General features: G+C 40.5%; 1 protein-coding gene across 25 annotated transcripts in view; it reads left to right on the forward strand.

Annotated features, from left to right (window-relative positions):
• LOC100747554 (CUGBP Elav-like family member 4) overlaps nt 1–26,782 on the forward strand; it is a 548,998-nt gene that overhangs the window by 475,343 nt on the left and 46,873 nt on the right. For 14 of the 25 annotated variants that reach the window (XM_033319129.1, XM_033319131.1, XM_033319128.1 and 11 more), the window contains 2 exons: nt 6,075–6,123; nt 15,296–15,421. In XM_033319129.1, coding sequence (XP_033175020.1) covers nt 6,075–6,123; nt 15,296–15,421 — 175 coding nt within the window. Of the gene's footprint in view, nt 1–6,074; nt 6,124–11,922; nt 11,995–12,015; nt 12,672–15,295; nt 15,422–26,782 lie in introns of those variants that run through there. The other 11 variants (XM_033319138.1, XM_033319140.1, XM_033319139.1 and 8 more) reach the window with 3 other exon arrangements.

Genomic DNA, 26,782 nt, shown 5'->3' on the forward strand with positions numbered 1-26,782 from the left:
GTAGCCGGCGTTCAAATATTTGTAGAGTGTTAGGGAAAAAAGTGATCGGGAGTGGGTGGGGGTAGGCGAATAAAAAAAAGGAGTGAGAAATTGGATAGGCAGGCGACCGGGTGTTTCGTGCCGAAGAGGCGTGGTTGCGTAAAAAATTCGATGTCGAAACAGTGTATCATATTCTCTCGTGAACACAGCGGAGTTACTCGTTACACGACCAACAATAAGAAATATGTACACAAAGACTTTATCCTTCGTAAAGCATAAGTGCCCACACTTTTTGGCTAAGATGGGAAGACGCGATAACATATAGTTTGGTTGGTTCCTGTATCTAGGAAACGGTTGAACGATTAGCCGACGTTTTAATTTTTTACTTGTATCACTGACCGACTTTTCGCGCAGGTATAATGCCACCTGCAATTACGAAGCTGCCAACGCTACAGATATGAAATATTGTTTACGTCAATTATAAATTTCATCGTTACGAATATAAAAAAAGAACAACAAGGAATAATTAAACAGAGCGCTTAATATTGACGTAATAATGAAACAGAGAAATTCTATCCGGCAATTATCGCATTCTTATTAATTACAGAAATACCGATGTGGCGAAATACACATTATAATTTTAAAATTGCGTCGTGCATTGGAAGTATTATCGCGCGAGCGAACATTTGCACTTTGAACGATTCGAAAATATACGAACAGGAAGAAACTAGATCGAAGTTAAAATTAGAATTCCTTTAAACGAAGAACGACACAAACGATGGGCTGGATGAAAAAATAATTTCCTCGATAAACCGTGTTACCGTCGGTAACGTTAAATCAGGCTAACGCGTGCATTTTTTTGACCATATATTTTCCGACGCCCTCAGCTATGCTCGCGTATAGCTAGCGTTCGTTACACAACGTTACGTTCAATCGTGGCGTACTTCGCGCTTGACAATAAAACGTGAATCCTATTTATAATCACGATGAAAACACGCAAGCAAGCTAGCGTACAGGTAGACAGCCAGGCAATGTTCGAACGCGCTTTGGACGCAGGTGCGTGTTTATTCATACCACGTTGCGTCGTAACCCAGGTTTCAATATGAGTTATCACTGGGCCGAAGTCACATTGTTTGTCAGCATCAAAAAAAAAAGTGACGCTGATAACTCGCTAACCATGCGATATGACGGGCAAATTCATTTGGCAATTGTACGCAATACTGTCACCGTTGAAACAATAGGAGAGTTTTCTCTCTCTCTCTCTCTCTTTCACACGGGCGATGATTTTCATGATCGTTCTCATAGATACGTTCCATTATTGATCGCGTGCAGAAATAGCAACGATTGGTTCTTTAAAAAGAGAACAAAATCGTAGCGTGCGCTCGTCGAAATTCGATAGCTTAAATGATTCGATTCGTTTTGGAATTTCAATTAATTCACCAATTAGCTCGGCTAGAATCCGTTTAGACGTAATATGCTAGAAGGTAATTCGAACCGCTACGCTCCTCTGTGGCATCCGACGTGAACAGAGAAGAGCATTTGCTTTTGGAGCAGTCGACAAATTAGCTGTATTAGCGGTACAGGCGCGGGTACAGATTTCGCGGAGCACGGTTTCCGGTTGGATACGCGTGCAGCAAATTATTGAAGTTAACTCGAACCCAGCGATGCCTCTGCTGCCGCGCCCGCTGATTTCTCAACTTAAGAGTGCCGATAAACAGGTTTTATCATACCGCATCTTCCAGATCATACTCCCAACTTTGACTCGTACTCATTTTCTTATGGTTCGTGCTTCGATATTTTTTTCAACTTCGGATATTATTTATTTTATAAAGGAAAAAGAAGAAATATATACTAAGCACTAATACTAATACTAGAATATTATTATTTGTACGTATACTATGTTCTCTTCCTATTTTGTCTTGTTTCGGTTTTCCTTATTTTAAATTCAAGCGTACCTATTTCTCCAGGGAGGGCTGATGAATTAGCGATTGAACGTAAAATAAGCTTGATGAAGGAAGAAAGAAAAAATGAACAAAATCGGAGTACTACAGGATGTAATTATACGTGGAGAGCTCACAATGGAAAGAAGAATACATCAATCATAAATTGGGGTGAGCAGACTGTAAGGTATCCTGATATCTGGCTTGTTACACGGTCACGACGGCATTAACTTGCCGAAGGGTAATCAAGTAATGAATACATCGCCGGCGAAGACCGTACGTATATAAATCATGCTGGAGAGGATGCCAGGGGCTACAGAGTGAGCCCTTATCTCCAATCAGTACATTGATTGCACGCAGCCAGGTCAAATACCGGGCTTCGCTCGACGGCTCGGCTCAGACACGATAGCTTATTCAATTTCCGAAGCGGCATTCACCATTCAATTCGGCAGTTATCAGCCTCCACCTATCCTCTATCTGGATTTTGCGTGGCTTTCTAGGAATCGTACTTCCCATAAGAGAAAAGAATTGGGTTATTCGAGACGAAGGATCGAGAGGGGCGAACGAGAGAGAGAGAGAGAGAGAGAGAGAGAGGAATATAGATATGGTTAATTTAATGCGTGTCATCAAAGTTTTGTCTCGCGACGCTGGAAGAGAGGCAAAATACGATGTACACGATTGATCGTACTGTATACCAATTTTATTATCGTCGACAACTTCTACGAAACGATCATCGTTTCGTTCTTATGCGTTATTCTACGAAATGGAATTAAATAGATACGATTACGCGATATATTTCCTAAAGCATATGGCTATTACTCAGCATCTATCCGGTAGAAGCAAGACGCGCTTCCCACAGTGTACGTAGATAATCGAGCTTAATTAATTGCTCGTGATGCGCGCTCTGGGCTGAGCAAACACATTTACTTATTACCATCCATCTTGAGTGGTGCCTCTCAAGGGAATCGATTTTCTAAGTGCACATGGCCGACGATGACACGAATTGTCGAAGAGTCGGCACGTGATCGCAACAAAATCGTTAAATAAAGGTGTGGTCCGTGTTACTCCCCTGTTTTAGCGGGGCTGCATTCTCAACCTTGGAAAGTATTTTTAGGTACCATATAAATTTCATGAGTCGTTATCTTTCCATTTGCTCGCAGTATTTCGCAACTTTCTATTGCGTCTACGTATCATGAACCCAGGAAAACTGACGGCACGTCGATGAAGAAGAAGTTTGTCGTCGTCGCATTATAATATCTTTCCTGAAAAAACCGGAGCCCTAAAAATATTCCTCGCGATCGTAGTTTTTCGTAAACGAAACGATGTTTTTAAGCTTTAAACTTAGTCGAATTCTTGGTAATTCCATATGCATCCCGTGAACAACCTTTTGCGCTTCGAGTGACAGATACATTTTCTTTAACGCTTTACCGCCCATAATCAACCGAATAAATAAAATCAGTTAACGATGTAAATGAACGTTATTACATGATCACCAGGGTATGGCTCCGCGCTAATCGATCGATTATCGAGATACAGCGTTTCCAGTGATTATATCTCAGTGTACAACGTTGACTACGTAAAACCGTTATAAAATTGGTAAAACGACGATGAAACGTATATTACTATAAAGCTACGCGAACTTTGTGAGGGTGAATCGCGACGCTGACCTTTAAAAATATAACAGCAAGGAACGATTTATCACACTCCTAACCGTATCGATATCCTCAAAGTCAGTGAACTCGACGAAATTATCGACTGACATCCATTTTGTACGCTAATCAACTACGGGAGAGGGTGTGGTGACTATTTGGCCATGAAGCCACCGTTAACGAGCACTAGTTAATACTCGTCTACATTAATCGCCACGTCCATACCACAATACGGACCGTAGAAGTCTCGCTTGGTGATCGTTATTGACTGGTACAGATCCCTTGGGTCGTAAGTGACATTTACACGATGCATACAGCGTTAAACTTCCCTGGAGAGCCGGGAAAGGGGCAAAACGTCGTATCTCAGTTCTAGTATCTATACGGACACAGGGTTCCCCTGACAACGAGACAACAACAAACGCCTAATAGCCAGTGCTGGACTCAAAGTTTAATTTCCTGACTACAGGACAGTGTTTAAAGTGACCTGCAGACCTTCGTCCTCGCCTCCTTACTCATTGTTCTCCCTCATTATCCGTGAAACTACGCGTCTTCCTGTTTCTGTTCCTTTCCGTACCTTCCTTTCTCACTTTCACGGATTTTCCTGTTTATTTAAACTTTACCTGCCGAGACCACGTTTCGTGCCCTCGCCCGCCGACCAACCTAGAAACGGACACAGTGTGTAATAACTTCCACGGGGTATTAAACAATAAGCAATGACGACTACCTTCTCTTGAGACGTATCTCATGCTATGTAGTTACATTACAATTTAATCGATCCCTCGACGGTGATCAGAGTTACGAGCTTGTGCGATGGGAGCAATTTATTCCTCATTAGTGAAAATCAGATTGTCAGACGTCCAATGTATGTTAAACCTTGCTTAAATGCTTCGTTACGCTTAGAAGGAACGAATTAGATGGTACATTTATGCATAATACACCGATATATCGTCATGGGAGGTAATCCGAGTAAAACAAAATAAGTAACTCGAAGATAATTATGCCATAAATCGTTGTTTCGATCTAAAAGTACTTAAAGTGTTACGCATAAGGCAGGAATATGGTCCTACCGTCGTATCTACTTTTATTTTTAACCTACAGTTTCTTTAATTGAAAGGAAAACATTTCCTCTCTACGTGTATGGTTCGATAATATTAGAAAGGTTGATGCGAGGATACACGCTAATAAAATAGAATTTAATTGAAAGGCCGAGGAACAACGTACTACGTAACGGACTTTGAACCCGGAAATCTTCGTTGCGCTTGGCGGGTATAGCGTTTGAACGAGATCCACGTGGTCGTGGCACTGACCCCTGCGAAGCAACCCCTCGTGGTATCTGACATGCATACAGCTTGGGGAAAAAGTTTCGGGGTTGCCACGTATATTTCTACCCCAGTGGGTTCTCTCCCCGCTATTCTTGCTGGAGATGGTGCATAATGAAAAAAAAACATCGAGTCAGAAGACAGATGGTCGCGATGCTCGGTCATATTATGCCCACGTTAAGAAACAGATTCTCGAGCTTGCGATGAAATTTATCGTCCACAGTTGCATGGCATGTTGCTTTTCATGCCGCTAGCTTTGAAAGATACATATCCCTCTTTTATCGAACCATATATCGAAGTTTCTCAATAAAGAGTTCACACACATTTTTATCAACTCGTAACTAGGACTAAAAGAATCAACGAAAGTACATAGAATCGAGCACCTAATCGTTTAAACGTCGAATAATCTAATTCAAATCTGACGTCTGCATTCCCGAAGAAAAGTGTAAAGAGGCGGAAAAACAAAATTCTCGTGAACAGTTTCAGGGTAACACACCCCTGGAAGGACTACGGAAGGTTTCAAAGTGACAAAAAGGAGGATCCTGAGACCAAAACAGCCGACCGAAAATAGGAAGAGAAGAGGGAGGAGGAAGAGAGGGAAAGAGAGAAAGTTAGGGTCGTTGCATGGGAGAAGGAATCGGAGTACAGTCCCGTGTCCCCCGCGTCATGAATCATGCATTGTCATCCCCTAGGAATGAACTAGAGCGCTCTGTGGTCGCGCGACCCGTCCGACAAATAAACAATGTTATTTGTTCTCTGGGATCTCGACCCATTCGCAGTGGCCCAAAAGATTTCGTGAGGACGGAAGGACGAGTGTCGGAGTTCCGCACTTTCGCAAACCAAAACGGCGAGAGAAAGGATGAGAGAGGATCTCCTTTCCCGGCATCTATTTCTTTATCTCGTTCTAACTCCACTTCTTTCCCTCTCTCTCTCTCTCACGTTTTCGCCTTCTCTTTGTTCCTCGTCACCATTTTCCATTCGCTACCTTTATTTTCTCGGAATCACACCTGTCAACGACAGGGATGCTGTTTAAACAAGACCGAACGTGACGAGACCTAGACATACATATAGCCGAATCTCCATTCATGCGCAAACAAGGAATCCTCTCTTCTGCTGTAAATTAATTGCCCGATCACATTCGTTACACGTTACATAATTCTAATCGATTATTTTTCTTTCTGTTGCAGATGAACCGTCCTATTCAAGTCAAGCCGGCGGACAGTGAAAACCGCGGAGGTGAGAACAGGCAATCGAACCAGTATATCTGGCTCTCAGATTTCACTAATAAGATCGAATTTAAGTATAAAAACGATAGTTTTAGAAATATTTGAAATTTTAACCTAGTCGAATGATTAACTTGCGATATTTTTTAGCATATACTTTCATACGGTACTAATGTTTCAAGATTTTTATTAGCATCCAGTGCTAGAATGAAAATTTTCTAGATTTTCAACGATTATCTTTTAGCGACGCGATATATACGTAGGACTGATAATTTTAGAAACTTAGCTTCGTAATTCTACTTTGATATTTCCTACATTTCTTGAAAGCCGTTAAAGCTCTACCGATGGGGACGACGGTTATTGTATAGGTTACTACCGAAAGCTACAACTCTTTGGCTTATGGTAGCTCAAAATATATAACAAAAGCCGCGTTATCGATCAAAAGCTGCAATAAAAAATAACCGGTTTAATAGCGAGCAATGAAATACTTTTATTGAATTGAAAAGCATTCGCTATAACATGCAGTAATATACGTTAACAACCCATACGTAACTTTCAATCGAGCAAACACAAAAAGGCATGTCCTGATAAAAATTCGTTTCCATATAGTATGCGCATCGTACTGGAGTTACGTACTATTCATTAATTTCGAGGCATTGCAAATGGCATCGATATATACGTGCATATATTCGCGATCGTTTCAATCTTTTACGTTTCCACGCGAGCTAAACTTTATGTACATATATTCATCGGTACACGGATGGTGGATTATCGAACCTAACTTATTAAAAAATAAGATAACAATTGCCAGCTTATCGAGTTTACACAGGCTGGTTGTAACGGCAGACATAAAGATAAAACACAAATACAGTGAAACAAGTGACTCTGATATTCATTGGTGCATTTTCCTTAATGGCACGTTTGTTTTTTCGCTATGCGTCCTCGTCTAATTTTTCTCCGTCACGCCACAAGTTAGACCTTATAAATCATAGGAAATTTACCATCGTTGCTTGCTGCATACGTCCGCGTTTATCGCCTTGATCCGTTGTAGCGCCATGTAACTTCGTGTTAAAAGTTACATATCCCCATGTATCTAACTATAATATATTTTTCAAGTCATCCAATCCATTTACTCGCTATATCGATGTACGCCATTCTAACGGTACACTAGTTTTTGTTCTCCACGTCAAAAAAGTACTTTCTCGTTTCTACTATTTCTTCTAAATTCTAAATTCTAAATTCTAAATTCTTACTAAATTTAAACAATTCTAAGAACTAAATTTTAGAGTATGATATTCACTTGGTCCGCTAACGACGAGGAATTGATGTTTCAAGATTTGCAATGGTAATATTTTGAAAACAAGTTTCATCGTTTTGCCGTACGAACCTTCTACTATGAAAATACGATCGTACAAATAATTGTCGCGACTTTATTTGAACGAAATATGTACATATAGGATGTTCTGTTCAAGTTTTCATTACAACTCTATAATTTTATAATTCCAGTTTGCATAACGTTAGTACCTATTTATAATCATGAATACTCGGATAAGCGTAAAATTTAATCAAATATATTATGCAGGTGTGCGTATCTCTCCTTTTATGAGAATTAAATAATTGATGCTTATGAAACAATTTAGATGATTAATTTCCATGAACATCATACCATCTTCTGTCAATATTAACTTCGCCTATTTAAATTATATGTTTGTACTTTCTCACGTGGATTTTATTATTTGGTTTTGTCGAATAACGAATTCAACAACTGACGACTTGTACATTTTCTAAATATAATATTTAAAGAAAGATGTCAAACAGTTGAATAAGATTTAAACGATAGCGTAAGACGTTGCACAAAAAGCTCTATTTTTACTGTATTTTTACCCATATCCTTATTGTTGCCGTTCAAACGCCGTGAAATGCGACGAAATCCGGCGAAGATATTTGCACGCATAATGGAATATTGCGAATAAGCCGTCCAAATATCGGTTCCCAAAATTCACGGAAACATGAACCCAAAGAACGTTGTACCGAGCAATTCGGTGAAGTTGATGCTGGCCCTCGAAATCGTTCGCTCAAACGGGTCTGAATAGAAACGCGCACGAGAAGTAAATCGCGCAAAGGGCGGAAGGAGATCACGAGCAACCTAGGGGAAAGGGTGGAGCAAAGTATATGAGAAGACGGAGAAAGAGGTAGACGAAAGGATGTAGTATTCAAGGAGAGATACCGAAGAAGGAGGAAAGCGGGTTAGAGAGTGGCGTGCACGAAAAGGGGGAGGTAGTAGATGAGGGGGGGGCGTAATTCATATGCTAATCTGGCGTAGATGCCATTGTAATCTCCGGTCGCCTGCCTCGATGTGGCCCCACAAAGCCCCAGCTTGACGCGGATGCAGGAGGAGTGATCCAGAGCTTAACGCTGTCACTGCTTCTGCTTCTACCGTCTTACTGCAACCGGTATACCCCAACGTACATCACGCATCTGCGTAGTCGCAGACTTCAATCACTGTGTTATTGAATTTCGTCAACGACGACGATCCGTCTTCGATCCTCCCGCGACGTCATCTAGCGACGCCGCGCCGGTATCCTTTTGTCGTCGCGTATCTATATCTTCGACCCGCTGTATGTTGTGCTATTCTTACGTGTCATCGCAGTCGTGGGATTGTCTTTGAAAAGACACCCCATTCACCTCTGCGAAGCGAATATGAGGAATTTCTAACGCTACTTCAAAGAAATGATACGCGAGGCAAGAAGACAAAATCGACGTTCAATTTTATACGAAGCATCCTGCAGTCGAACGTTATATTTCTTGATACGACCTAAGCGTAAGTAGCGTCGAAGCGGACATTTCATATATTACAACCTAGTACGTGAATTCTACTTTGAAACATTTTCTTATCAAAGATGTGTAGTGTGTTATTTCGCACTCCGGGGCTTGAACGAATCGACTTTAATCAACGAACCTTCGACGTCGGTATCTTTTTCGGTACTTTTATTTATATTTCGCTGGCGCAAAGCGGCGAACGAACGAAGCAACTGCTCGTAAAGATGATTCGAACAGTAAGAAACCTAAGTATGATCGATCGTCTCGCAAAAGCAGCCGGAATTAAGTGTACAACGACGAAAACAGATTTGAGAAATGCGTATCTCGCACGGAAGTTGTGCACGAACCCAAGGGTAGCCGAAGTTCCTGCGAGTGGATAAGGGTAGCTGGTGTACTAGAGCAGCTAGTTGAGCAAGTAGATAAGTTTCGATCCCTCGGCGATCCACCTTGCTTCCACCGCCATCACTCGCCCTACTATGTTCGAGCAGATAAACGTATCCTAGGATATCGGGACTCTCGAAAGCTGCCTTCATTGCTGGCAACTTTGAGTTAGCCGACGTGACGCAAGCGCCTCGGTCCGAAGCCGTTGCAAGAAATCCTTACGGATTATGAGAGGACGACGTGCTTCTTCGCAGTCCAGGGAAACGATGTGTCGTAAATAGCTACGGCGTAGGATAAAGTTACGTATGGGTCGGTAATTGTAGCGTACTTAACAACCGGAAGCTCGTTAAGAACGGACAAATTTATACCGAATCAAATTAACAATCGGTAACCCTAAATTCGGATGAACGTCTCACTAACTTTTTACAGAATTTTTGCATGATCAGAAGTTTCTTTGTTAATCGCGACTATGGTTCTAAAAATTCCGTACTGGTCTGTGGTATATCTGATTATACTATATGTGATGTACCTCTATATGTAATTATTATTGGCTATTGTACCTTCGATAGAATCAAGATCTTGCGTTTTTAGACACTACCATATTCTTGGGATTGCTACGTATAATCTCACGCACGAACTGTAAGCGAAAGCCGTGTAATTAAAGGTTTCGGAATTAGCATTAAAAATAAGCATATTGATATAAGCATTAGAAACGCTTGAATGAAAATTGCACAACTCTCGTTTTGAAGTTTGTTCAGATCGTTCCATGCGTAATTCTCGAGGACCTTTAGAAAAACAGAAGTTTTGAAATATCGGAGAACCGATCGATTAGAAATAAAAATTGCGCCGTAAGCTTCGTTGGATATTATCATAAAAGGAAGGTGTCAGTGAGCGTTCTTTCTCCTGCTGAACAAAAATAACGAAGGAATACGCACAAATGCTTGGGGGAATTTTACGCGATGAAATATAACATGTAATCTTTAAACATGGCTCGAATCAACGTTGTCCTTTTAAGGACGCTATCGAACAAAATGTTAATTAACACATATAGTATGTTTCGACCGTTTTTCTACTAAATTCACCGAGGTGACGAGAACACGATTTACCTTCAATTTTTCCACGTTTCCCAATATCATTTTCTTCGCCGCTTAATCGAATCAACGCGATAATAGCAGCAGATTAAGAAAAAAAAAGAAAAAAAAATTGAAAGAAAAGTTCATTGTGTTAGCGAGCTGGTGCGATAAAAGGAAGCACGGTGTCAAACAGTATGTTCGTTTTGTTCTCCGAGTCCGGCGAGAAGATAATTTCCCGAGGGTTAATTCCTTCCTCGATTTCTTGAAGGTCTTAGCCGAGAAAAGGGAACGCGAAGGGCACGTTAACACTTAGCTTGAGCGACAAAGGTCCAATTCTCGGTCCCCACGGTGTCCTGGCACGACAATGGGAACAAACGCTCGATGAAAAGTACTCGGGGCTAAAGGAACGAGAATTCCCTGTCAAGGAATGGCGGGAGGAAGTGTGAGAAAGTGAAGGAGGGTAGGCGAGAATGGGCAGGGTGGACGAAGGGGTAAGAATCCGTGGAGAACAGGGATGCAACGAGGCTGCAAGTCAGGCGAGAATCTAATTTCCCGAGACAAATCCTTAAATGTGCCCTGGAGCCTGGCTGGAAGGCGCGAGTCGAGCCAGCAGCTGGAATGAGCTCGCGTCTAGCAGCCGCGACGACGACCTTTAACTTGGTTCGCCAATTTTGCATCTCCATAACCTCGCGAGAACGCGTCATTAAGTTCATTCACGCGGGAAACGCGGTGAATCGAAAGCACGATCCGCTGCCACGTTATCCAAGGAATGTAAAATTTTGCGATAAAACAGTTACGCCCGACTGAAATTCTCCCTCCCAACTGTATTTCCGACTTTTGAATTTCCGGTTAATGCGAATATTGTTCCGTAATTGGAAGGTGCATTCTTAAATGTACGAACAGAAGCCTGATTTTCGGAAATTTCAGCTTATACGTAAGGTATACGACTGATAATACGTGCGTGAGTTATTTGAAAATTTGTCCTCTTGGCGTATAATGAAAACGTTTGCACGTGAAACAACGAATTCACGGTTTCAAGAACTTTTCAAACGACTTATGTATTTCTTTTCGTATCATGCAACAATTCGTAATCTTTGGATCCACGTCAAACGTATTGTTATATTCAAGATTTTAGCGTTAGATTTTAACGTTTCTCGTATGATTTCAGTGCTGAATCTACCACGTAACATTCTTCCAACGTCGTAAAATGTTAATACGTAATATCTGTTAAATTAGCATAATGAATTAATCATCTGTTTCTTTCATTTAGCGATAATATCTAATCTGATATTGCGGACGATATTTATAGTATAAATTTTCTGTGGATCGTTAGGATGTGATACGACTTTCCATAGGAACGATCGGGATAAACGAAATATGCCAGATCGTACAATCAGGCTAAAGAGAACACACTCGATCGAGCATCAACAGAGAGAGCGTGTCGAATAGTGTTGCAAGGATACATATAGGCAACGACGACAACCAATGGTGTACTTTTGGGCCCAATGGCATTTCTTTGTTTCTGTTCTGTATTGCAGAGTGCATGATGGACGACGGGAGCACCAGTGCCATCTTCTGGAAGTAGGAGGCACCGGTGGCGGCCGCTGAAGGTAACTTCGACTTCCAGGAGATAGCTAGCTTCCTTCCAGTACCTCTATTCTTCTTCTCCGCAAATCGGCAGAAGGAGAACTTCTCTAAGAGAAAAAAGAAAGAAAAGAAAACGAATTTTCCTCTCTCATCACGCCATCACCGCTGATTCAGCCAGCACAGCTCGCCGCAAAGTTCATTTTGCTGCTCGCTAGTGTTTGACCCACAAATCCCGGCATTCCTTTACGAACTTCCCGTCCCTTCTTCTTCTACGCTACTCTCCAATTTCTTAACCCGACGCACAACCGGCATATATCTATCAAAATTCCGAATATTTCCGCAGGAAAAAAATATTTTCCGTCTGGTCGAATTTTTCTCAAAATTACAAATTTTCCTTTCGATGAAAATTGACAAATTGGCTTTAAAAGCACCGGTCATGATTCATGGACGTATCTCACATTTGTTGCCAATCGTTTTTTCCATTTTTCGTTTTTACGATAAAATTTTCTGCTCCTGGCGTGCATCTCAAATAGCGCAGATCTTTTAGAAAAAAAAAGATATTCCTACCATTCGATTTTCGCGTAATTCGATCGATGGACGTGTCTTCCGCCGAAGACCATTCTCCGTTTCGAACTGCCGTTCCGTTCTTCCTAATCCATTTCATCCAAAAACACGGATATACAACGTGATACACTATAAGGTATTATAAATGATGTGCGTGCCCTTTCACATGCGTGAACCTTTATTTAGTAGCCGTAAACTTGTCGTTCGTGTTTTTGTTCTAGTTATTGCGCACAGGCGTTATCACACTGTTCAAACCTCGTTATCGCGGTATCCGCGTGGATGCTCTTAGAATCCTTGAATATCCCGTAAATTAATCTGGCCAGTCATTCCGCTTATTAAGGGAAGAAAGAAAATTAGTTTGAAAAAATGAACGATGTCTAGTGCGATCTTAGAGCGTCTACCGACCGTATCATACAGAGAACCTCTTTTTTTATTCCGAAGGCCGAGTATGTCGTGTACCTCGTAAAATCCAGGCTCCTTAATTAATTCCAAATCCAATTTCGCCTTATCCGTTCGTATGGGCAACCACCTTAAGCGTATATATATATAGACAACGTATATATATACACTCTATACCGCTCTTTACAGCTATGACCATAAAATAGTGGCTCGCTCGTTGGATGTGTTGTCTCGTTCGTTGTCGATGTGTTTTTTATCACCTTTGTAAATATTTTCTGATTATGATGTCAGCTACGTTTCTCTTATTGTATTACTTAGATATGATTCTATATGAAAACTTTTTTACCTCCTTCCTCCCTTCCGATTCTCCTACCGTGTTCCCAAAAAAATCTTCATCAATTTCCTATTTGCCACGTCTTTTGTCACGTAGTCCCAGTCGATTTTGCACACCTACGATTACTTATTATCATTATTATACAGGGGTACACGTACACACAGGATACACATTCAGTGCAGATATTTCTAAGAAAGAACATTTTTATATCACTATCGACTGTTCAATTGATTGGTCTATATTGACGGGCGAGGCAGGAAAAAAAAAAAAGAAAAAGATGAAAATTTTCAAAAATTTGCAAAAATTTGCAAAACCAGACTTACCGAATTCAGACGGTCATAAGTCGTATTTGCACAGAATTACGTCAAATGAATCGCTAAACTTTAGAATGGTAATATACATACATACGAAAGCAAATTGTTTCCCTAGCTTTGTAACTAAAAAGGACCTTTGTATTTGGTAATTTTATAAGATATATTTTTCTCATTTGTCAGTAGAGTAATTACCATATACATGTCTATTTAAGAAAACGATTAAATTAATTAAATTTTCCTTTTTTGCGATATAAATTTTACAAAGTGATATTCGATCTCCATTGTTCGGATAATGTGTTATAATCTTTTCTATCTACTAAATGCGCGCAATTATCGTTCTTGCAAGTAATAGCATTATAAATGTGAGTCATGCATTACGTAAAAATTGCTAGCAATCGATTAGTAGTATTAAACTTTTAGTACATTCAACGATCGTTATCGCGTAAATTTACAATGATTAAAAGAAAACAACAATAATATTTTCAATAAGTTTAATCTTTCCTCGCAATCGGTCGAGTCTACGTGACAAATTAGAGACAGCTATAACTTGGAAAGAAACGTTCCTTCTACATAGGTCCTTTTTAGATTTTTCGAGTAAATAGATGCAGCTATCAAAAGTTTAGCGACCAATCGTACAATTACTTCCTACATATTTTTGCAGCTAGTTTACGCAGTAAAAGAAAAAGTAAACAAACGGAGACATAATCAGGCCCAAATGTGCTCCAACGAAATAACAAATGTCACCGGGATTATAGGTCTTGCGTACAAGTTAGAAATAGCTGCAGATTGATAAAAGAATAATAAATAAGTGGCGTGTGACCCTTTATAAGCGATATGTTAACCTCAGCACCACGCGGAACACACTGGTTGGTGGTATTTATTAAATTGTGCGATACGATTGCGTATAGCGATTAAGATTGCTATTACCGAGATACAAACTGCTCGCAAATCTAAGCGTAAACAGTGTATCTACGCTGAAACGTATTCGTGAATAACACTTTTCTAAAGAGCTCGGAAGATGAATGTTAATTTGGAAAGTACCAAACCACCGCCTAGAAGTTCCGCTCGTAGTTGAGTTGCTTGTACGCCCCATCTGGTTTTTACGCGAATCCCGTTTTTTCTACATCTGTTTCTTCGGCTTGTGGTGTAGGACGTAGGATTGAAATTGGTTGAATTAATTTTAATTTCCTTCAATGTCGTTATTTTTTACCTTCTAATTCCCGTTGAAATACATTATTCGTCTCTGTTCACACGTGTACGTCGTGCTACATACCAATGTCAGTATTACGAACAATATTTTATTATATTTGTCATTTTATATCCGTTACGTATACCCGTATAGTGAACGCATATGTGTATACATATACATTCCTAAATGTAACGAAATGTTCGGCCGTTTACAGGCTATCGCGTAAATTTTCATATAACACAGATCGTATATGTATATATCTGTATACATATAAATATATATAGATATACATATGTATAGACATGTATATGTGTATCTATATAACCCTTATCTCCTTCCCCTTAGGATGGTGGATGCTGGTGTAACCGTGTAACTTTGTCGTTTTCGGTGTTAGCCGCAAAATCTCTTTTTAATGCCTAAAAAGCGCTATAAGCGAAATCGACCTCGATCCTAAAGCACACACTAACGTATTTCTTTGTATTTTTTCTCTGTTCTCTCTATTTCGACACGCGGCCGACCCGCAGACAGAAAGCTGTTCGTGGGAATGCTCAGCAAGCAACAAACAGAAGACGATGTCAGACAGTTGTTCACTGCCTTTGGCACAATAGAGGAGTGTACCATCCTCCGAGGACCCGACGGCAGTAGCAGAGGTGAGTAAAAAGAGTATCATTTATCTTTGAGTTTTCACACGGTTCCGTGCCCAGAGGAGACCGAGTGTTTTTGATTCGACTTTCAATTCTACTGAAAATTTTACATTCGAATATTTGATTACGGCAAGTAGAAGTTTGTCCTGAATTCTTCGCGCTCCGATCGTTCGCAATTACTTTTCTCGAACCGAGTAACAGAGAATAACTCTGTTGTTTAGCGAACGTTTTAAGCCTATCGAATACAAAGATAGGCTAAGATAGGATAAGATAAGAGTATGACGATGTTGTAAATATTCTGTACACCGCATCCTAAACCTGCAACATATTTTTTCTTTAGATTGTGAATTTAAACGCGTACTTAAAAATTTGTACCGTATCGCTTTTGCGCTCAGCCTGCGCGTAAACCAATGAGAAGACTTTTACAATCGGTATTTAAAAGTCTTGATCAAAGAATAAAAGAAAGCAAGAGACTTCTTTGTAATTTTATCGTTTCATCTTTTCATTACGCACGGTGAAAAGAATTTCGTTATACGGCTGTGATGAGCCACGGACCTTGTATCTCGCAGTATTTCCAGGCAATACCTAGCACTGAAAAGAAGATGCATAGGTAGAAAAGAATAAAATTGATGGTAAAGATAAGCCAAGTTCGAAAGGTTCGTGGCGAGGGGACAGTGCAACGAATAAACAGTTATCCGAAAGGAAGCAATTGCCTCGAAGGGGTATCTCACTCGTGCAATTTTGATATCGATGCAGGACAGAGAAAAAAGGGTGATTCGAGCACGATGGTATTTGAAGATTTGCTGCTACTGCGATGTTTATACCTGCTGCAGTTGCGAGATGGAAAGAGCGAGATTCACGGATCGGTAAAGATTGCCTCTGAAATGATGAACTGCAAAGGAAAGGAAAGAGAAATCGGAGGAAGCTCGGATGGTGCAGGAAAGGCAATAATTTCCGCTGGACGAGCCAGTGAAATTTAAATATTTTCGTATAAAAATGAAGGCCATGAGAAATGGGATGTCGGTCGAGTTTCTAGAAGGTTTAACAGCAAAGGAGAAGCAATCGAGCAAAACGATTAAAGCCAGGATATAAATAGCGAGGAGGAGATATAAGAAAAGAAGAAGTAAGAAAGGGAACAGGAGACGACGCGACGGAACCAAGTAAGTACGAGTTACAAGAAGACGTAAAGGACGGGGAGGGTTAAGCGGACAACCGGGCAAACAGGTGCGAGTGTAATTAAATTCCAGTTAATAAGATTTTGATTCGCAGTCGATGACGTAACGTAGCACCGATCGTCTTTGGAAGGAACCGAAAATTTGAAATGCGACGGGATCCTCGGTAGAAGAGATAAAGGCGCGGTACTTGAGGAAAGACCCTTGCGACGTTCCATGACACGCTGCGCTCCTTTGCTTTACGAAGACCGAATCTCCTGTTCTCCCGTCTCTCTCTCTCTCTCTCTCTCTCTTTCTCACCCCTTCAGTTTTCTCTGTCTCCGTCTTTGTCTCTGCCTCCCTTTCCACCTTTCGTTCCTTAGACCCGTAGTATCGTAGTTTGCGTACCGTTACCTTCGAGTCTTTTGGGGTCTTTATCGAAAAACGGAACGACGTTGCTTCCGCTTTTCAAGCTCTTTAATTAAAATTACACGAACGCAAAACATCATTGCGTTTCTTCGGATTGATCGGTAGCCTGGAACATTTCGCCGGTCGCTTACAAGGATTGCTAGTAATTTCAATGTCGACGTTTATTTCGCGATAAAAGGATGTTAGAGAAGGAGACTCGATCCGTGAATAAAACTTCACAGCGAAATTGGTTTCATGGATTAATGAAACGGCGCGATAGACATCGATCGATACATTCTTTTCAATCGGAGTAATTAAGCGTTAGAGAATTCTGGAAAAATTCATTTCTCTCTGCCCCTCGTGCCAGCTGTTTGATAATTTATCGATATTTGATCGATTAAAGCCCAAGCGTAAACATCGCCAAGATACAATTTCGTGCGTCTAAAATAAGAAAAGAATCTTCTCGGACGCCTGATATATTTAACAGTTGGGAATAAAGTTGCGTTAATGAATTTAATTGCTAACATCCTTAAACGTCTGTAGCCAAGTTTCGATGGGCTGGATACGGTTTCTAGAGCGAAAGGTACCGATCGCTTATTCCCTGCAACTCTACCATTACATCCCTCGTCCTGGTTCCGTCCTGACGGAAACTTTCCGAACACGCTTCATCACCGGTCGCTTGGGTTCGCTCGAGTTTCATAACTAGCTAATCCGTTACGTAATAGAGAGATCAGGAAGATCTCTCCTCTAGGACTTCATCTGTATATCGCTTTAGGTCTACCGCAACAACCGGTAGAGATGACGTATAGTATCCTAATCGTGAGCGAGCTTTGTTTCAACTACATTCGACCAAAGTTTTATTTCTCCGCGGAGTTTATTCGTCGATGATTATTCGTAAGAAAATAGTCATCGAAAGGGAAGCAAGAAAATATCTACGAGAGAATGTAAAATTAGGAATTATAAGCGCTTAAGCGCGACAAGTATCCTTCCGTTTCCTAGATTTTGTTAGACAACATCAGCCGAGAATTACAGTCTCCTCGAAAGTTATTGGCAGTCCTTTCTTTGTTTTCAAATAACTTCCCTTATCGGATGATACTACCTAGATTGGTAGTTCGAAAGGTAGCAAAAGACTTCTCGGTAACGAGGAGTTTAAGAAGGGAATTCGGTTCGACGACTTTATGGAAAGACACGACGATTGTCTTCGTCATCGTTCAGGCGGTCCGCATTCCACCAATGCCGCCATAGTAACGACAGACTCTTCGTCCAATTATTTTTCCCTCGCTTCGAAACATTTCAACACCACTTCAGCGAGCGAACTCGTTCTATTTTCTCGTTTCCGTGCCAACCTTTCCTCGCCTTGTTCCGTCTTCTCTCGAACCCTCTTTCTTCCTTTCGTTTCGTCTCTTTTCAATTCCTTTCGACTTCGTTTTTCGATGTGCACAGGTCCCAACCGGGCCGTCCCCTTAACGCGGACCTCCACAGCTCGCATTATTTCAATTGTACGAGCAGCAATAATTCACCGCGCTAAGAAGATTATAAAATGTTTATGAATAATGGAACGAAATACTATTTGAAGCGGGTCCAAGGGTGCTTCTCTACACCCGGAGCGCGGGAGGGTTCTACGATGAGGTACTACCAACGCTAAAGCCAATAATGCTACGGAGCTACCTTTGAAAACGGGGAGGTGAACTCCTCTGTATCCGCGTATCCGCTTATTGTAGCACGCTATATCGTAAACGTTAAACGAATATTCGCGCAACAGAACAATTCCGTGTATTAACTTGTAATAACATTGCGTGCTTGTATTTTCAATTCCCCTTCCGTTTTGTTGGCAACCCTCACCAACCTGCTATTCATATCTCACCTCTCGACCGTCCACCGGTATTATATCATTTCCAAGTAGCTGTCATCGTCGGAAGACGCAAACAACGGGATTACATATTTCCTTCTTCCTCCTTTGGCCTCGACTATTTCATTGTTTATTAACAATAATTCCATTTGACGGAGATGCTTCTCTCCGATATCGTTTGATCAGGGCTTCGCGATCCTTCTCTATCGCCACTTCGCCTACTTGAAATAAATGATTACTGAAAATCTTCGTGATGATTTGTTGCGAGTTTTCTAATCCATTTTTCCTGATAAAACGTCGAAATCGACTATAACGTAAATACGTTGATTGGTTGCGTCTTCTCGCGAATTTTCACGATCAATGTTATTTCTTATTTTATAACCGGCCATCGATCGAAACGAAAACGGTTGTTTTTTCTTTATTTTTTTCTTTTTTCTTTTTTTCCTTTCAACAAGTACGATGTGCCAGGCGGGAAAGCATTTTCAATAACTCTCGTTCGCGTTTGATCATGTGACGTCAACGGATTAGAATGGTCCCGTTAACGACATTACTGACAGGAAATATGACAAATCAATAATTTCCTCGATCTAGCATTTTATGAGGGAGTATTAAACGGGCGATAGTTATCGATGATTAATCGTTCTCCTGTCACCTGCACGGGTTCGTCCGTCTGTTGAATGTATCGTGTCTTAACACGCATAACCAATTTGGAATTTTCCCTTTAACGCAACCATCGATGGAACTATTGTATCTCGTGTCTTAAAGTCGCTTCTTTTATTTTTTGAATCGTATAAAACTCACGACCTTCGAACGAGTCTCTGGAAGCTAAATTATGACTCTATTTTTGGCTGAAAGCTGTCGAATCGGAAAGAGAACGTGAGATAGGGTACTGGCTTGAAAAATCGCTTACGTAAAAGGATGAAACGCAAACCGAATAATAGCCATTATACCGAATAGAACATCGTATTACGATTACTACGACGATTAAGGGAATAAGCAAGAACGCGCAGTAACGTCGATCAATCGACGTAAGCGTGTTTCGATATAAAAAGAAGCTCGTTGATATAGAGACAGAGCTAGCGACGAAAATTCATTCGCACACTCAGTCGTAACTTTAATTCGGCAAATTGGTATAAGCATAACGCGACGGAAGAGCGAAAGACAGATACCTGGCGATATTTCAAATGCCACGAGAAGGACACTAAATCAAAATGATGCCGCGAAATCGCCGGAAATCCAGACGCGGTAGCTTGAATGCAGACACACGAGTCCAAACGGTAAATCACGGGCAGCCTCGTCGAGTGGCTGTCGGAGAGTCCTGGTGCCTGGCTCTCGTCGTACGAAGCATTTATTAATCGCTCAGTTCCTAAATCCCGTGGCGCAGCTGGGCTCGAAATGTCTGTACGTATTGCAAAGTAAAGCGCGTGAGAGGGGACGCCGGGTCCTCTGGGAGAGGATTAGGTCGGACATATTGAGAGCTTCCACCCGAAAGCACCCTCCTTCTCGAGTTCCAACCCCTGTTGGAAAGGAGAGTGCAAGCTGAACACCGTCCGAACTGCTTATACAAGGAAAATTGTGGCTTTGCTGGCGTAAACACGCTACTATGTCGGACACTTCGCATAATTGTAAACCATGTTTGTCCTGATAACGTTCTATTACCGATACACCCTGTTTTCTATTTACCCCTGCACTCACATCGATTGTTTGATCGGATAATGCATTACTCGATATTACTTCCGTTTGTTCGTTATGAGTCACGATTACCGTGCACGATGTTAATTACTTCGATCGTATATTCTGTATACGATCGTTCCATCAAAGATAGATTCGTCATTGGTCTACTATGGATCTTTCTCGACGACTTAAAATTTTGAAGTCCTATTTGGCTATAATACGCTTTGATATCGTTGCATAAAGATACTTTCACAGTTTCTCTCGCGTCTCTGCCGCTTCGCGTAGTCTTCCGAAGTCAAATCACTATTTTGTGGATAGTTGGAATAAACCAATGACATTCGATAGTTGGCTAACTTTACGAGAATCACGTCGCCAACCTCCAACTCGTAAATATTTCTTCTGATCAAAAGTAAAATAACGTTCGGCTAATTGCCTTGATGAGTCTTTACGAGATACCGACGCTAACAATAACTCGTACATCGTACACGCAGCGCTCGGTTACTTAGATATTTAATCCGATAGTTTATTTCCGTCATTCGGTCCTCGCGATGTTCATACATATATTAAATCGTATTCAAAGCCGAAATAAATGTACACGCGGTATTTAATAACAGTCTCTTCCCAAGTTTAAATACTATTCGGTGATATGGAATTTATTTCGCGATTTGTTTACTAAAACGAAGAAAAAAGAGTATCCCGTCGCTGACAAACAAATTCATTCGTCGCTTAAATGAAACCTGTCAGTCGCTCGTATCGTTGATTAAATAAATTTCTGCTTATTACGTTATCAAATTTACGAGAAATTAAATCCCATATAAAACAGGATAAAAAGAGGCGGCCGGTAATTAAAATTGTCTTTGATTTAATCGCAAGTTTTTAATCACTTCACCGGCCCGTATAATTCCACTTGGTAATCCAGCATTAGCATTTCTAAAGTTACGACAAGTTTTTAAATGGAAAAGATATTTAAAATCCAAGCTGATTCGAACTGTTTGCAATTTCGATGAGATTTGTCAGCAGACGGTGCTTTACGATAACGCTTTTGATTTACCGTTCCCATGTCGGATGTCGTACCCGCTCGTGATAAATCAATAACGGTCCACTATGTTATTTCGTAAATTTATTCTTCCACCGAGTGGAACATCGTGATCATAGGTGTGTCACACGAGTTCCGTTTCGAAGGTAATGGAAACGAACGGCGAGAATTTCAAGAGGACTTGCTGAGTAAATGTCGCGTAAGCAATTCGCGTGACCAAAGGATTTCTTACGGCAATACGTTTTGTTTTAATATCAGAAACCTTTCATTTAACGATTATCAAATAGCATCGTGTTTCGAGTCACGCGAAACGTGCGAAATCTGATAAAAATCCCAGCCACGTCATCGAACCGCTCCCGACGTTGGCAAAAACCTATTAACATCGAATAGGGTTAAATCGGTGGACGATGGTCCAAATGATACCAAGCTTGTTTGGCACTCTTTTACGTTTTCGCGTGCGTGGATAAAAATATCACATTAAAAGTTCTACGTACTCTTCTTCGCGGAAAACCGCGTGAAAGAATAAAACGATTTAAATAATTCGTTATCTCAACTATTAATAACTCCATCTCGCACGCGGAATATATGAAAATTACGAATTCGTATAATACAAAAATCTAAATCCCGATTGATCAATTTTTTATCGTTGTTTATACGTATACATGAAATTGGATTAACATTTTGTAACGGAAATTAATGCAAAACACATAATATTAATATTCCATATATTTTGTCAATAAACAAATGTTTTTAAAAACATTAAAGCGTGCAATTTCTATATTTAAACAGTTTTTTTAAAATATAAAACACTATGTGACGTATACGTTCGATTTTAATTTTGAACGCCTTTTTATTGAAAAACAAACTACACGGTAAAAAGATGAAATATTGTTCTATTGTAGACTGTTTCATAGATAAAACTCGTAAAAATCGACGCTTTTCTTTTCAGTTGCGCTTAGTTTTATTTCTAAAAAAAAAAATTAGTTTACTTTTCTAGGTCAGCCTGTATATCTCATTCGATAAAGTTGACACGTGTAAATGTCATCGACTTCTTATTAACTTCAAAAAATATTTTTTAAGGTGAAGATACATTTATAAAGTGTAATTTAGTTTCCTTAACGATAGAGTGTGTGTCGCTACTTCATTTCATGATCATAATATATTTATTATAACCTTCAGCTACTATCGTTCGATCATACATGACCTATGACCAGTTTCAACTATGTTTTCAAGATAGTAAGCGTGATTTACCTGTATTTCCTTGACCTATAATATTTACAAAATAAATTATAATCGATAATCACATTTTTTTGACAAAAATATTCTTCACTGTCTGTACAAAACGATGCTAGTTATACAGTCATCTATTAATCTTTATAATTTACAGTTATTTAAAACGTGCTAACAAAGAAAGTTACCCGAACATGGAAATCAGCTTTGGGAACGTAATGTTTGCCAATTATAGTATTCGATCTCTTGAAAACTAAATCGAGTGTTACTCGTTTGAAGAATCGAGCATCGACCGAAAAACGGTGCCGAGGTTCTCCGTAAGCAGCTTTCACAATTGATGTAAATAACCTTAATGTTACTAAGGAAAAAGCAAAGTAATGCCCTTCCCCAAAGATAACTTGTATAAAGATCGAGTTTTATAACTTCAAAGTATTACTTCTCAAATTTCATTTACCAGGCAGATGACTCCTCCCTTGTAAGTATCGTACGGTGACCTATGGACGAGAATGTACCTTTCCATTTAAAGTATTTCTCCTCTGTATCCAGTAGGTTTGGACGACGTTGTCTCTAGTCAAGGACATATAATTTTCTCGTTTCAGGATTGCAGATCTTCTGCATGGCCGAGTCTGAAAGCAGAATTCTTTTGTTCGCGCAGCTAGCAGCGCGAAATGCTGCTACTAGCTACCAGTTTTAATGTTCTTACGTTAATACGATCCCACGAGACCGTGGATGGAAGACGATCGGTGAATAACGAGGGAGGAGGTTGAATGGACACGTGTTCCGTTGGTCGAATGAATATATCTAACCTCGCGTCAAAAGTTTTGTCAATATTCGCGAGATTTTCGCTCGGTGTCGCTCGTAAGAGGGATCAACGGATGAAAAGGGAGACGGAGAAAAAGTTATAGGTACCCTAGTTCCCTTTCGCACGGCAGCTTTTGCCCGTCAACCGTAAATACACTATATTGCCCATAAACCTTTACAGTCGTGCATTACCCATCCCGATTCGATGTGCCCCTCCCAGCTCGTTCAGCTTTTCGTTCTGCGTTATCGAATAACCGACGTTGGTCGGCTTAACCAGAACGTTTTAAAGCATCGCTTCTTCCGCTTCTCCGATTTTTACTTCGTCTTCTGCCTTTCACCGCATGTCCCTTTTTATAAACATTCGATCTTTCGTTCGTAGCAAACTTATGTTATAATACAATTACAGTTTTGTCGATTGTTCCCAAGTTTCATTTCGATATTCCCCAGCAATCGAAATAAAACTATGTTGTACGTGCGAAGAATGTAACCGAACGATTGAAATCAATCGGCAATCTTGCCGTGTACTGTTTATTAACCGTGTTTTGTTAGTCGAATAGTGAAAACGTCAGGAATATCAGCCAATAGTAAAACATGGAAAAATATTGCGAGGCGCAACACACTACAAGAACGTCGAAATTGTTGAATGGTTTTATAAAAATGTCGCAATTGTGTGCATACTGTGGTAATATTTTTGTTGTACGTGCACCTACGGTGCAAATTTTATTCGAAATATCGTAATAGCGTTGCATTAACTACCGGACTATCTAAATTCGATGTATTGCAATAACTTTTTTCAAAATTACTACTTCGACCGATCAACCTATATCGTTAGTTTCTTTTTTGTTAGCTCATGTTGTTCTACTTCCAAAGGAGCTTAAGCGCGTAGGATAATATTCAAAAATATGGGCAAACAGAATCGTAACGTCCAGTTCCTCCGACGATAGTAATAATATCATTTATAACGTAACTACGAGGCAGTGTGGTTGCGTGATAGTCTAACATCTCATTAAACCAGGAACGCCATTTTCGTAACATTTAGGACATAAATGTTACAAGCTTTCCGCTCAACGACGCACTGGAAATCCATTACTACTGTCGTATCCCTTTGTCCAGCCAGCGTGACCATCGGCGTTGCAACAATGACCACGCGGTAATTGTAATCTAAAGTTTCGTGACACACGTCGTTTCATCAAAAAAAGAAAAAAAAAATCGGAACCTAACAACAATGAGATAACCAACACAACGAATACCATAAGATCACTGCTTCCTTCATTTTTACTGTTTTCGCAACATTGCACTCCGTTCCTATGGATATCTTTGAAATAGCCATTGTCGCGAAGAACGCAAAAATTTCGAATGCAATCGAGGGTACATAGATTTGCTTTAACTGCGATGCGATTAATTGTTGACTTTTTTAACACGTTCTCTTTCCGTCTTTATATATATATTTATTTATTTTATATTATACGTACATTTCGTAAGCATGTACTGCCATAAATTTCCATATGTAATTTTGCAAACGCTGCCATACTCGATCAAGGGTATGACGGCATTAAACGTTTCACATTCTTCCCCATTTCCTATCTTGGGTCAGCATTGAATTCTCCCGTTGTTATGCGAGCTGCCTTCGAGACTTTTACAAGATGACTAAGAAAACCCATAATGCACGACCCGCTGCTGATACTAGAAATTTAATAATCCATCTTGCATCTTTCGTAGAACGTGACGGTTGATGGATAGCGTATATACAACGGCAACCAATGTCATAATCGTAACAGGGAATTTTACGAAGAGTTTTACCACTCAAGACTTCCCTTCGTTTTCATGCTATTCTGCTCGTGGATGCCTCGTTATGACGGATTCACGACCCTGCAACAACGACTCCCTTAACGATGACGTGTCCCATGTTTATCGTATAATGGAAAAACTGCTGGCTTTTCACGCGATTAAAGGATCGTAACCGCTTGTACGAAACAGCCTCCGTAGTTTTCATTTTCGACATTCGTTGCGTTAAATGAAACGATGGAAAGTTACGGTGCTTTTGCGCCATTGGACGAAATTCACTTCTTATGAGTTTATAAAGAGGTATCAAGAGACATTTTCATTTTTCATAGCGCGAGCATTAATATACAGTGGTCCGTGATGCATCATGTTTTATAATTATTTCGTAAACGTTAAAAACTAAACGTAGAATTAAAAACGCACATCTAAATAAAGAATAACACCTAAAACCATCCAGAACGAAACTCATTGGAAAAATAGACGGTTAAAAGCATAAAGGAAATCTAGGTGGCGAAGAAAATAAAAAGCCAGCTGAGTGATCGAATAATATGATCGCATTTCCATCACGTCTGTCGTTTAATTTCTCGTGGTAGAGTAAACGAACGTTCGCGAAACTGATTATTGCGTCCGATTACCTACAGTCAATACGCATGTCGCATGGATATTCATAGTTCCGTTCGTATATTTTCATCCAGCAATCCGTGTGTAGAGCGTGTCTACAGTAACAGATTTCGTCGCCAAAGGAAAATTCGTGTATCCGTCATCCGACCAAATACACCGCTCCACTTTACGATCTTTGACGATCGAAGTTATCGGACGACCCGTTGCTCACCCCTAACGAATTTAGGTAACGTCATTCGATCAAAAACGAAATTCTGTAACGTTCGTTATATCCTTCCTTGACACGACCGACCAATTATTTGCGACAGGATAAAATTTGCCACGCGTTATTAGACCGTCAAATTCAAACCGAAGAGAAAGCACATTTCGTATGCACCCACCGAAATACTAATGCAATCGCTTTCGAGATACGGCCGTGTAATATCCATTGGCCTTGTGAAATCCGAGAGGCTTACGCAGGCAGAGAAACCTGGTCCATGGTGCGTAATTCGCGCGGTAAGGCAAGTTTCGCGGACAAACGCAATTGCCCGATTGTTCGGTCTGAACGTAAACGGCGAAGTTGCATTGGCGAGAAGCAACCGGTAATCGGGACCGCAACGTAGCGGGAAAATAGAGCGCAGCGAGCGTGGCAAAAGCGGCGGGCGGCGATGCGATCAAACAGACGGAATTACTAGGTACAAGTCGTAGGACGCGGATGATTGGATTGCTCCGCGAAAGAGGCGACAGAGAGAGGTTTTGGATAGAGCTGGTGGATAAAGAGAGTCAGAAGGGGTGGTGAGAGGCGGGGGGGGGGGGGAGGGGGCGCGAATGGCAGG

Source organism: Bombus impatiens, unplaced genomic scaffold (genome assembly GCF_000188095.3).
Source record: "Bombus impatiens unplaced genomic scaffold, BIMP_2.2 scf_0135, whole genome shotgun sequence".
Classification (NCBI taxonomy): domain Eukaryota; kingdom Metazoa; phylum Arthropoda; class Insecta; order Hymenoptera; family Apidae; genus Bombus; species Bombus impatiens.